The sequence below is a fragment of the Myotis davidii genome, unplaced genomic scaffold (assembly GCF_000327345.1).
Source record: "Myotis davidii unplaced genomic scaffold, ASM32734v1 scaffold223, whole genome shotgun sequence".
Classification (NCBI taxonomy): Eukaryota; Metazoa; Chordata; class Mammalia; order Chiroptera; family Vespertilionidae; genus Myotis; species Myotis davidii.
In genome coordinates, this window is record NW_006294609.1 from 3,668,675 (window position 1) to 3,681,423 (window position 12,749).

General features: G+C 39.1%; 2 protein-coding genes across 5 annotated transcripts in view; one reads left to right on the top strand and one right to left on the bottom strand.

The window, feature by feature from the left end:
* Nucleotides 1–6: 6 nt before the first annotated feature.
* Nucleotides 7–10,498, top strand: FAM216A (family with sequence similarity 216 member A). Of its 2 annotated transcripts, none has more exons than XM_006768912.2 (7): nt 7–480; nt 2,080–2,120; nt 3,972–4,093; nt 6,522–6,651; nt 6,733–6,916; nt 7,474–7,556; nt 9,186–10,498. In XM_006768912.2, the coding sequence occupies exons 1-7, from the start codon at nt 389–391 to the stop codon at nt 9,299–9,301; spliced, it is 768 nt and encodes a 255-aa protein (XP_006768975.1). In that variant the 5' UTR covers nt 7–388; the 3' UTR covers nt 9,302–10,498. The 2 variants fall into 2 exon arrangements, with proteins under 2 accessions (XP_006768975.1, XP_006768976.1); XM_006768913.2 differs by having other exon boundaries at nt 2,080–2,114.
* Nucleotides 10,163–12,749, bottom strand: part of VPS29 (VPS29 retromer complex component) — a 9,928-nt gene continuing 7,341 nt past the window's right edge. For all 3 annotated transcript variants that reach the window (XM_006768911.2, XM_006768909.2, XM_006768910.2), the window contains 2 exons: nt 10,906–11,141; nt 10,163–10,658 (listed from right to left, as the gene is read on the bottom strand). In XM_006768911.2, coding sequence (XP_006768974.1) covers nt 10,541–10,658; nt 10,906–11,141 — 354 coding nt within the window. In that variant the 3' untranslated portion in view covers nt 10,163–10,540. The remainder of the gene's footprint in view (nt 10,659–10,905; nt 11,142–12,749) is intronic.

Genomic DNA, 12,749 nt, shown 5'->3' on the forward strand with positions numbered 1-12,749 from the left:
CTTGGTTCGTACTGATGTTTGGCACAGAGGGTGACATTCCAGATTTGTAAATTTGCCGAGGGTCTGGAAGGCACCTCCGGTGGTGGAGGGCATGTCTTATTTCCTTTCCGTGACGCAACCGTTCCACAAAAAGATGCAAACGTGCAAACGCGTAGTCAACTGAAGAATTCCCGCTCCTCCCCAGTTTAACTCCGGGATCGTGGATCTGCCCTCCCCGCTCTCCCGAAGCTATTCGGGCCGTGTCCGGAACGCCCCGGAGGGGGCTAGAATCCGGCATCCGCCTCTTCGCCCCCAATACCGCCCGACCTGACGCAAGCGTGCTGACCCGGGAGGGGAAGAAGGAAAGCTTTCCCCGCACACAGCTCGCGGTCCCTGCACCGGGGCGGAGATGCTCGGCCAGGGTCCGGTGTCCGCCTGGACGGACTGCAGCCCTTCCGCAGAGCCTCCGGCAGTGGCCAGGACCGAGGGTGGCGGAGGCGGGTGAGGCTGCGGGGCCCTGGGGGGTTAGGGAGGACGGGGACCGGCCCGGTGATGATCCCTCTTGTGGTGAGGGGGTTGGGAGCTGGCTGCTCCAATCGACTGGCCCCCCAAAGCACTTAAGAGAGAGGCGGGGAGAACCTTTGTTGTGGCCGGGATGGGAAACATGGAAGCCGACGCGCTGTTCAAAGGAAGGGTTTCAGAGGAGGGTTTGGGGCAATGACAGCGCGGTGACTGCGACAGTCACCTGCGTGCATCTTTCTGCCCCGAGGGGGCGCTGGGGAACCGGCTGGAAAAGCGGCCTGGCCACCGGACTCTACCTAAACCTGGGTGGGGGAGAGGGGAGACTGCGGGGACAAGCGTCCTTGTTCAATCGAGGGCTCCCGAGTCAATAAATCAGTTCCCCGTGTGTGACATTAGCCACTGTTATGTCAAGTGGGGATTCATATCATCCATGAAACAGATGACTATGAATATTAGAAGTACTTGACGTTTTCTTCACACAGAAGTTAGTTTCTTCATAAACCTATTTTATTTTTGGCAAGTTTTTACTCTTATTTCCTGATGCTGAAGACAGTTGCTGAAGTCACTAACCTCCTCATCCCTTTCATCAGTTATTCCCTAAAACAGAGCGGCTGGCTGTTTGCCAAAGCAGCTCACAGCCATGGCTTCTGCTGCAGCCATGGCCTTTTTTTTTTCTTTTTTTAAATATATGGTGGATTGAAGAATTCTTAAAGATGAGATGGGGCCCTGACTGGTTTGGCTCAGCGGATAGAGCGTCAGCCTGCGGACTCAGGGGTCCCAGGTTCGATTCTGGCCAAGGGCACATACCTTGGTTGCGGGCACATCCCCAGTGGGGATTGTGCAGGAGGCAGCTGATGGATGTTTCTAGCTCTCTGTCCCTCTCCCTTCCTCTCTGTGGGAAAATCAATAAAATATATTTTAAAAAAAAGAAAAGATGAGATGGGTTCTTGTGTTTCTTTTCTGTTCCTCTCAGTGCTTAGTGAAGTACTGGATCCTAGTATATCAGGAGATGAATGAACTCGTGTTCATTGAATAAGTTGGAAGAAGGAAGGAAGAAGGAAGGAAGGGTGTTTTGTCTCAATTTGAGGGGAAAAAAAGAACCTATACAAAATTAGATACATTCCAAATCCAGGATTCTAGAACACCTTAATTACATACAATAAAAAAAAAAACAAGATAGTCTTTTCCATAGCCAAATTACTTTATTAAAAATAAAGAGAACAAGAAAATAATATGTTTAGGACTAGAAGCCCAAACTACTTTATTAAACTCAATGTAGGAATTAGATTAGGAGGCTATAAAACTAGGCCAAACTTGCCTTAAAGTAAGTCCTGTCTAATAATATGGTAAAGAAAATATCAGAAAACTCACTTTAAATAAGTCTGGAGCCATTCAGATATAACCAAAATGACAGAAGAAAATTTGCAAGACATTCTGTCTGATGGAAGCATGGAAAGTATAAAGCATATGCAATACTGTCCTTTTATCATTTAAAATACCTTCTTTAATGTTTATAAAGCTGTCAGTTATTTGTTGTTACTACCTACTAATTACATCCTTTTTTTTTTAAAAAAACAGATCAGCTGGACATTCTTATTACCAGAATTCCAAAGGTACTGGTGAGTAGAGCACATAAATCAGATAATACCTATAAATAACATGGTTCAGAGAAGTCAGTTTTGCTATAACTCTCACACAAAGGAGGTTTAAAAATAGATTTTATTAGCCTCCTTGGTGATCTTAGTCTTTAAGATTTTTGAGAGAACAATCAGCAGGTACTTTGTCTCCCATGAAGATATCTTACATCATCATTTTAAAAATAATCTTTCAAAATAGCAATGAATTTGAAAACTGTGTTTATAGCTGATGTTGGTTGAGAAGAAGAGAGCACAGATTGAAGGAAAAATTTTAAACTGAACAAACTCAAAGAACAAAATATTTCTTAACGCTGCTGTTTTCCTCTCCCTTGGAGTGAAGGATAGAGCTACAAAGGTGTCTCACTAATTTTGGGGAGGGAGCAATTTCAATTCAATGATATATAAACCTGGATTCACTTTGCTCTTCCTTGGAAATTTTATAGTCCTAACAGTTACCTAGGAAAAACATACATACCTGCAAGTATATAGATATAAAAATGCACAGACATACATATAAATGTATATACATAATGTGGTTTTCAAGTGGAATTGCTGATTCATATGGCCATGCTATGTTTAATATTTTGAAGAACCGCCACATTGTTTCTATAGCAGCTGCACATTTTACATTCCCACCAGCAATGCACATGGTTCCAATTTATCCACATCCTAGCTAACACTTACTTTTGTTTGGATTTTTTTTTTTTTATGATAGGCATCCTTATGGGTATCTCACTATGGTTTTGATTTTGACTTCCCTAATGATTAGTGATAGTGAGCATTTTTTCATGTACTAATTGACAACTTGTGTGTCTTCTTTGGAGACATCCAAAATCTATCCAAGTCCTTTGCACATATTTCAGTTAGGTTGTTTGTTGTTGAGTTTAACTATTATTTTTATAACTATTATTTTTAAATGTTTGATTTTCTGTAACAAAATGCTACCAAGCTTTTGAGCAACTAAATTTTAGACCAGGCTATGGTATGCATCTTAGAAATATTTATTAGCAGGGACACAAAAGATATACTCTTAGAGAATTAGCCCATACTTATGACTTGAGAAAGGATTTAAAATAATAAACTTGAGCCCTAGCTGGTTTGGCTCAGTGGATAGAGCGTCGGCCTGCAGACCAAAGGGTCCCAGACTTGATTTTGGTCAAGGGCACATGCCTGGGGTTGCAGGTTTGATCCCCAGTAGAGGGCATGCAGGAGGCAGCCAATCAATGATTCTCATCATTGATGTTTCTCTCTCTCTCTCCCTCTCCCTTCCTTTCTGAAATCAATAAAAATATGTTAAAATAATAACAATAATATACTTGAAATGTTGAATTAGTATTTTATTATTACAGTTTCCAAATGATGATTTAAGGGTCATAATAACAATTTCCAGATGATTTTCTATCTGTTGGTAAACTAGTTAGTCTTTCAGTATGCCATATCTGGTTTGCCCGAATCTTAAAAAAATAACTAAATTTAAAGTTTAATATATAAAATTATAGTGGCCTTTGTTATCAATAACATTAAAACAAAACTGTGCTTATTTAATTCACTTTACTAAGTAAAAACTTTTAACTTAAAATCTGTTCTGCCAGCTAAATTTGTAATAGTCCAAAACTGGAAACAATCCAAGTGTCCATCAACAGGTTTCTCTCTCACATCCATGTTTCTCTTTCTCTCTCTCTTCCTTTGCCTAAAAGCAATTAAAAAATTTTTAACAGCCCATGCTACTTCTCCAGAATAATCACTGACACATGTAAATACATAGACCTTAATAATTAATTTGTTGAACTGGTCTTTCTCATGAAATTCACATAATAATGTCCTTGCCTACAGATGGAATCAAAGATGGACACAAAATGAACTTACACATAGCCAAGCTACAAGAGTTATGGAAAACTCCTCAAATTCAAACAATTCACATCACTAAATCAATGACAGATGTGTCCTTTCTAAAGGTATGCTAACTACCTACCAATACTTTATTTAAATACCAATAATCTTTGTATTCAGAGCTGAACTTTTTATTGAAGACCAGAGGCCCGGCATGCACCGGTGGGGTCCCTCGGCCTAGCCTGGCTCTCCGACATCCCCCAAGGGGTCCTGGATTGCAAGAGGGCAGTTCTCGAGCGATGCACCCTGGAATCAGGCTCCCTCCTCTCTGGTTCTGGGTGCGTCACCCGAGAACCGCAGCTGCGAAGTCACCGCAGCTCAGCAGCTCCTGCAGTGAGCGTCTGCCCTGGGCAGTCAGTGTGTGTCATAGCTACCGGTCTGAGCATCTGCCCCCTGGTGGTCATTGCATGTCATAGCTAGCGGTCAGACAGTTGAATGGACGCTTAGGCTTTTATATATACTACTTAGAGAAGTGATTTTCAACCTTTTATATCTCATGACACACACAAACTAATTATTAAAATTCTGCAGCACACCAAAAAATGTATTTTTTGCTGATTTGACAAAAAAAGGTATAGTTTTGATTCATTCACACCTGGCTGCTATTTTTGTGTTGGCTATTGTCACTTTTACAATTTGACAATCTAAGGGAAAAGAGGTCAGGCTCTGGCAGGGTAACTCAGTTGGTTAGACATTGTCCCGATATGCCAAGGTTACAGGTTTGACCCTGTTAGGGCACATACAAGAATCAACCAATGAATACATAAATAAGTGGAACAACAAATTAATCTCTCTCTCTCTCTCTCTCTCTCTCTCTCTCTCTCGCTCTCTCTCTATCTCTCTCTCTCTCTCCTCTCTCTAAAAATTTAAAAAAAAGGGGCCAGTGCCCTCAACTAAATAATCAGATATTGCATGTTTTAAAAATTCTTTTGGAACACTGGTTGGAAATTGCTGACTTAGAGGGTAAGGTACTGCAGAAGATAAGGCACACCCAGCATATTGTGTAGGAATGTATATATAAAATTTGTTGAGTCAACCATGAGTGAATACAAGATTTTTATTATAGAGGCCTGGTGCACAAATTTCATGCATGGAGTGGGGGTGGGGGAGTCCCTCAGCCCAGCCTGCTGCACCCTCTCCAATCCAGGACCTCTCGGAGGATGTCTGACTACCTCTCGCAATCTGGGACTGCTGGCTCCTAACTGCTCGCCTGCCTGCCTGCCCCTAACTGTTCCCCTGTCGGCCTGATCTCCCACAACTGCCCTCCCATGCTGCAACCTGACTCCTCCGCTCGAGGCAGCAGAGATGCCGGGACAGGCCTCCTCCACACTGCGCAGAGCTGCGGGACCCTCAGGTCTTACTGCACAGAGCGGCCGCGGGGCCCGACCTTCGCTGTGCATGTGGCCATCTTGGGGCGGCCACTCATTTGTGCCTGGCTGGTCCCCATACCTCTCTCCTCCCAAGGTGTGATGACCATTTGCATATTACTTCTTCTTTATTATTTATGTCTTATCATAAGAGTTCTTTCAGGGCTTTATGACCTTCAGATTTGATGTACCTTTATGCAGGAAACTCAATGCCTCAAACACGAAGGCACTTGAGGAAAGTTCCATTCTAGAGATGGAAACCCACATCATAAAGATTTTTCTCAAAGACTACAAAATTAGAAGCAAGCAAGTAAAGAAAATGGCAGTAAACCTTTAACACAGCTATTGTCCTGTATTACCCATTAAAGATCATAGCTGGCAGGGTAGTCTTTCCAGAGCAACACAAATTAGGCTTATTAAAGATTAATGCCAACTGGTGAAGTTTTCAGGCCAACCTTTTGAATTTCTTCTGGATTATTACCTATCCAGTTCAGTAAATCCTGTGTGTGCGTGTGTGCATGTGCATATGTAGTGGTCTTGCATTTTAGGTGTTAACTTCTAAAATCAGCAAGTACAGTGAAAATATTAGTCAAAGTTACTTATATCAGAGCCCATCAGACTATCCCTAAATCTGTCCAACTCAGTTATCCTTATGGTTCTAGAAAGGACTGTTTTTTTAGTTAAACTAAGTAGAGTGATTGGGTTGCTTTTAGATGCTACTTTATACAGAAGTGAGATGCCCACACTCACTGAGAGGCACATGTGCACCACACACACACGCACACAAATACACCCCAAAAAAGACTCACTGACATAACAGCGGATTCATATTTTGCTTACTCTTCTAGGGCAGTGCACCCCCAAAAAGACTCACTGACATAACAGTGGATTCATATTTTGCTTACTCTTCTAGGGCAGTGGCCCTCAAACCTCACTGGGCATCTGAATCACTTGAGTGGAAATGGCAAGCAGAGTCACTTGTACTATTTAAATGGCCATTTCTCTCTCTCTCTCCTTGGCCAAATTAACATAGTTGAATTTGCTTAAGTAAAACGTACAGATAGTACACTCTGCTAAACATTCATCCTTTCAGATAAAAGCCTATAAATCTTGTTCTGTCTTTTAGCATCCAGACCTCACCATAGGCCAGAAGCATTATCTGTGCAGCATTGCTAAAATCAGTAATGTGAACTATCTGAGGGTGTTAATGAAGAGGCAGTACATGCATATGATCCAGCACAACTCTCACAAGCCAGGCAGGTGCACCTGCAATTAGTTTCTTACTAGTTGTCACAAGAAATGAGAGGGTCCTCTAACTGAAGTGATTTATATGACAGGTGTCCTCACTCATCACAGGAGCCACCTCAGTTCTCGTCACTCCCAGAAGCAGCATTACCCCTGTACCACATGGCGACACCAACTGGAGAGAGGGGACTCAGTGCCTTCCAACGTCGCAGCCGCATCTGCACCTGAAATGATCATACAGCATTCCCTTTGGCGACCCATGAGAAACAAAGGAAGGTCTGCTTCTTATTGTTTAAAAGGAGGAAAATGTACCCCAATTTTATTTGAAGGGTAGCTAAATGATACTAAAACTTGTGTTCCCTATTATGTTGACTTTGCTAAGTTCAGAAGCGGCTGGGCAAAAAGCAAAAAAGGATGTTATCTTACGGTCTCTTTACTGAGCTGACTGTGATATGCCACATCTTTTAGAACTTATTTGGTGAAATGGTCAACATTTCTTGACCAGCTAGAGTTATGGAAGACTGCCTTTTTCAGTGATTCCCACTCAAATTCAAAATAATGCAAACACTTCCAAAAGGAGAAGCATATGGTCGCTTCTGCACAGGGGAATACTATAAACAAAAAAGGGAAAATGGGATAAGAAGCCTAATTATTCAACCTGCAAAATAGTTAGCTTTGCATTTCAGGATTAACAAGTCACAGGAGAACTCAGGGGCTGAAAGGGTCTCTTTGGTGATGCTGGCAGCTTAATAGAGAATTTGTGTAGCCTTCCACAATTATTAGGCAGCCGTTCACTTTGCTGGTTGCGATTAAGATGCTTTTCTTTCTTATAGTTTAAAAACTGGATATGTGTCTAAAACAAGGTGTAAGTCGCTGAAGATTTTTAGAAAACCAAGCAGACTGTTCATGCAATCAGGTAAATGTAGAATTTGAAAAATATGCATTTTTAAAGATCTTATGTATAAAAAATCATTAAACCCAATATAGATTAAGGCTAGCCACTGAAAATTTAGAATGTGATTTGCTTGTATTGCTCCTAATAAAACTAAACGTGAAATATATTTCTGCTTTCATTTAAAAGAACACACTGCTCAGAGTAGTAAGATTCAAGGTATTTCTAATTATAAATTAAGATATAACGTTACCCAGCTGGCATGGCTCAGTGGTTGAGTATCCACCTATGAACCAGGTCATGGTTTGATTCCCGGTCGGGGCACATGCCCGGGTTTAGGGCTCAGTTCCCAGTGTGGGGCGTGCAGGAGACAGCCAATCTATTCTCTCATCTTTGATGTTTCTCTCTCTCTCCCTCTTCCTTCTTCTCTGAAACCAATAAAAAAATATATTTTTAAAAAGGTATAATATCAAGGTTAGAGACTTAACGGAATTTATCATATCAGAACCCAAATTCACAAAAACATGACTTTTTCCAAGCCGTAGCACTTGTTTTATGAGGTAGTGCCATTTTTGGACGGATGACATAGTTTGTATAGCATCAAATAGTTTACAGAAGCTATTATCACCAATACCATTTTAATACTACTCAACAAATCAGTGGAAGCAAGCCAAGCAGGTGACAGAGCAACTCAGACAAATCTAGACTTGGGAAGGATCGGCATAAAGGATCCTTCTACAATTACGGAATAGCACAAAATGAAAAAGACAAAAGAGGAAGAAAGACCAAATGCTCAGAAGTATTCCTCAGAATTGATAAAATGGAAGGGATTAAGTGGCAGTTACGTCATTTCCTAGTTACTACCACAATGTGACAGTGCCACTCAGCTCTGCTGTAAATACCACACTATGCCTATCCAAGAATTGAGGGAAACTGTAGGGATAAAGGTAAGCCTGGTTCCAAAAAGAACAGCTGGAGAAAACCCCAGGCAAGGGAAAGGTCCCTGTGGTCCCCAAGAGAAGAGAGATAAGAAGGAACTTAAAATGGAGAATGCTGAAACTGTAATTTCTTTCCTACCAATAGATTTTAAAAAACAAAGGGCGCTGGCTGGAGGTAGACTAAGGCAGGGGAAGAAAGGGAACATCTGTAATAGTGTTAACAAAAAAAAAAATAAAGTTACAAAGCAAAGGAAAAACAGAACTTAGTAACAGAATTTGCTGTACAGTAACTTGGCTAGAATACAGCACTGGGTATCTTTTATTTTTTAAGGTTTTAAAATAATAAATTTTTATTGAATTGAGAGGGAGGGAGAGGAAGAGAAAGATAGAAACATCAATGATGAGAATCATAATTGGCTACCTCCTGCAAGCTCCACAGTATGGATTGAGCACGCAACCCAGGCATATACCCTGACCAGAATCCAACTGTGACCTTCTGGCAGAGCAGTATTGACTATCTTATTTTTAAAAGTAAGAGATTTGGGGGAAAGGGGAGTTCAGTTTTGAAAATGTAAGCAATCTGTTTTTGCTAAAGGTTTATTAATAACGTAGGTCATTTTGAAGGTTGTTCTTATATACAAATCTCAATTTTTAGGGTGAAATACAATTTTGTTTCCAAAACAGACATTATAAACTCTTTTTCTTTTGTCTTCAGTTTCTACAAATGATTTTGAATCATACACCAATGAAGAAATAAAGGAAGATTTTCTAAGTAAGTGTATGCAATCAATGTCAATTGAAGAACAGGGAGAACATCTGATGTTAACTTGACAATCTTGTCTTATGTATTGATAATGTGCCAAAGGTAGGGGTAGGAGTAGGGGTTGTGAACTGATACTGTTATTCACCATTAAGTCATTAAGTAATTTTGGTTTGTTCAGAAATGTTTAAACCATGTAATTGGTTTGATGTAGTTCCATGTTCCAATTATATTTGTGTAATAAAGTCCCTGTGTAAATATATGCTTTTATTTCTAGCTAGATACAATTAAAATTTTTGTCACTTAAAAACTGAATTATTTTTTCTTTAAATCTGACAACTACATTGTATAATTCTGTGTTTACAATAAGTCCTAAAACAGCAACATTAAAATATCTGACAAATATTCTCTTGATTTGGCTGAGGAAAAGTCTTGAAATATCCTAATATGGCATAGCATTTAATAGAGATAACACCTTGGATTGCAAAGATGATGCTTAATAAATATTTGCTGCTTGAATACAACTTAAAAATGGAAACGTCAATTTGCCCTATTTTATGAAAATTGCTACACAAACACTTGGCCTCTCAAACTAGATTAAGTCGGGGGTGGTGGTACTAATGAGAGGATTCTTTACATTACATATTCATTCTAGGTTGCTTCCCTTCTAAACATTAGTGTTAAAAAATTTTTTTTTAAACTTGAAAAATAGGGCAATTTAAAGTTACAGTTTGAAGGATCTCTCCTGATTTAATATGTCCATATGGCATATTATTTAGAAAATGAAATCAGAGTCCAACATTATGACCCAGAATATTCTAAGAAAAGAGAGAGCTCTAAAAAGTCATCTCATCACTTTAATGCTTGTCCACAGTTTCATTTGGTCTCTCATTTTTATGGTTTTTAAAAATTAAAACAGATTATCAAGAAAGTATAAATGAAGGTAGCTTTATTACTGGAGAAGAGAAAAATGTATACAAGAAAGTCCAGATTCTTTCCCCTCATGCACTACTTTTATAATAAAGTTCTAAATATCAACTCTGAAGGTATTTACAATGATAAGTTTTTCTTAACATGTAACCATTTACTGTGTGGGGACATTTTTTCATAGAAATCATATACTTAAACTAAATAAATTCTTATAGTTTACAAGAAGCTTAGACGTTGTATTAACAGAAGACGATACATTTTACTGCAAAATATTATAAAAGTGATACAATTTTGTGGCTCTTAATTGTTTCATTACTTGATTTGAACAGGGAAATTAATAAGAAACAACAACAACAGAAAAAATCAAGACAGGCCTGGCTTTATGATTTTTTGTATTCGATTCGTTCTACTTTCACATCATCTCCAATTAGCTGATACACATAAGTGACAACTGTAGAAGCCTGGATATCCATCAACACAAATGAAGGAATAATGTTTCTGGAAGGAGATATAAGTAATGTCAGTATTTTGTACTAAAAAAACCACAGCACTATAAATTTCAATTTAATATGACAATTTGGATTCAAGGAGAAATCTGGTTGTTACATATTAAAAAGAATAATCACCAAAAGAAGATGGCCAGAAAGGCTGTATTTAAATGGTTGCATTTCTCTTTTATGAAATGTCACACATGCAATTATTAAGTTTATAAAACCCCCAAATTCCCAAATTACATACTACTCACGTTTCCAAGGCATTATACGCTCCAGTGGCAGAACCTGGGTTAATGTAGAATTTATTTTCATGCTCAAATGCTTCAAATTTGTGTGTGTGTCCTGAGATAAGAATGTCCACATCAAACTGCCTCTGCAACAGGGCTAAGCTGGCCATATCTCCCCATGGAATAACTTGATGTCCATGGATCAAACCAATTTTGAACTGCCCAACAGTCACAACTTTCTGTTCTGGATAATTCAGATTCTAAAATAAGAAATAAACATACTCATGTTTAAAAAACAACCTGCTTTTAAATATTCAGTCTCATATGGGTGTTTTGCTCCACAACCAACACTTTTATTAAATATGATTTCTTCTTAGTCTCTAAGGCTGCAACTATGCACATAACTGAAATGTCTCATGCAATACCTTGTGTTTATTTTTATAGAATATAGATTCTTTGCGGCATGCTGTAGAAAATGATTATCCCGTCAAATTTCTGGGTTTCCTCTCCCTAAGAATCCTAGGCATATGGCCTTGTTCCCCAGGCTTTAAGTTATATAGATGATGACTTAAAATAATTTAAAATACATAGTACTTAGTATGAAACAGGCACTATTCTAAAGACTTTATAAATATCAACCAACCTAATGCTTACAAACAATCCTAAACCTGGTGGTTATGGCTCAGTGGTTGAGCATTGACCTATGAACCAGGAGATCACAGTTCCATTCCTGGTGGGGGCATAGGCCCAGGTTGAGGGCTAAATCCCCAGTGTGGGGCATGCAAGAAGCTAGCTAGCTCTCTCTCCTCCTTCCTTCCTCTCTGAAATCAATAAAAATATACTTAAGGAAAAATAATCCTAAGAGGTAGATTCTATTCTAACCCCCATTTTATGGATGAAAAAACGGAGGGATGGAGAGGTTAAAATAAGCTGCCCAAAGTCACACATTAATAAGTGGTTGAGCTACCAAGGTTTGGTAGCATGGCTTCAGGGATTGTGACTTGAGCAAATCTGTAGCAAAAATTTTGAATTCTTGCTACGAAACTGTTATTTTTTGTTAATCCTCACCGGAGGATATTTTCCCATTGATCTTTTAGAGAGAGTGGAAGAGAAAGGGAAAGACAGAAACATCGATGTGAGAGAAATACATCGATTGGTTGCCTCCTGCACGCCCCCTGACCAGGGCTGGAGCTACGGAGGAGCCTGCAACCAAGGTACATGCCCTTGACCTGAATCAAACCCGGGACCCTTTGGTCCATGGTCAACGCTCTACTGAGCCAAACCGGCTAGGGCTAAAACTATTTTTAGTATAACACAAACAGAACCACTAATGTTTTTAACAAAGCAGACCTATATTCTAATTATTGACAAGAAGTTTGCCTCTTTCCTTCTCATTCCTGTCTTTCACCTCTGTGCAAGCTCTAGTTTACCCAAACTTTCAAAAATCCACTAAAAAACAACGCCACTATGGTCAGTTTAATATAAAGAGCCCCATTAAAAAGCAACAATAAAGTTAAATAATTTATGAAACAGTTTATATTCCCAGAAATAAAAAATAAAATTTTCAGACTCAGATTTTTAATTTAAAATCATACAATGTTAGTACTGGCAGGGGTTTTAAAAATCATCTATTCCAACCAATTTACACAGAAGGAAACTAAGACCAGAAAGAGGATGTAATGTGCTTAAAATCTCATTGTTAATTAATGGGCAAAGTTGGAACCCCAGAATTTCTAACGTTTTTTTTTCTTTTTTAAAGTCAGGTGTACTGAGGTATAATCTACATAGAGTAAAATTACCCTTCTTAGTATATAATTCAAGGTGTTTTGACAAATGCATATAGTCATGTAAGCACCACCACACTCAAG

Bases quoted from the DNA above. Each gene is read 5' to 3' on its own strand.
- FAM216A (XM_006768912.2), top strand. From the start codon at position 389: ATGCTCGGCCAGGGTCCGGTGTCCGCCTGGACGGACTGCAGCCCTTCC. The intron at 2,121-3,971 runs GTGAGTAGAGCA...CCTTGCCTACAG, and splicing joins CCAGAATTCCAAAGGTACTG to ATGGAATCAAAGATGGACAC. The intron at 4,094-6,521 runs GTATGCTAACTA...TCTGTCTTTTAG, and splicing joins CAGATGTGTCCTTTCTAAAG to CATCCAGACCTCACCATAGG.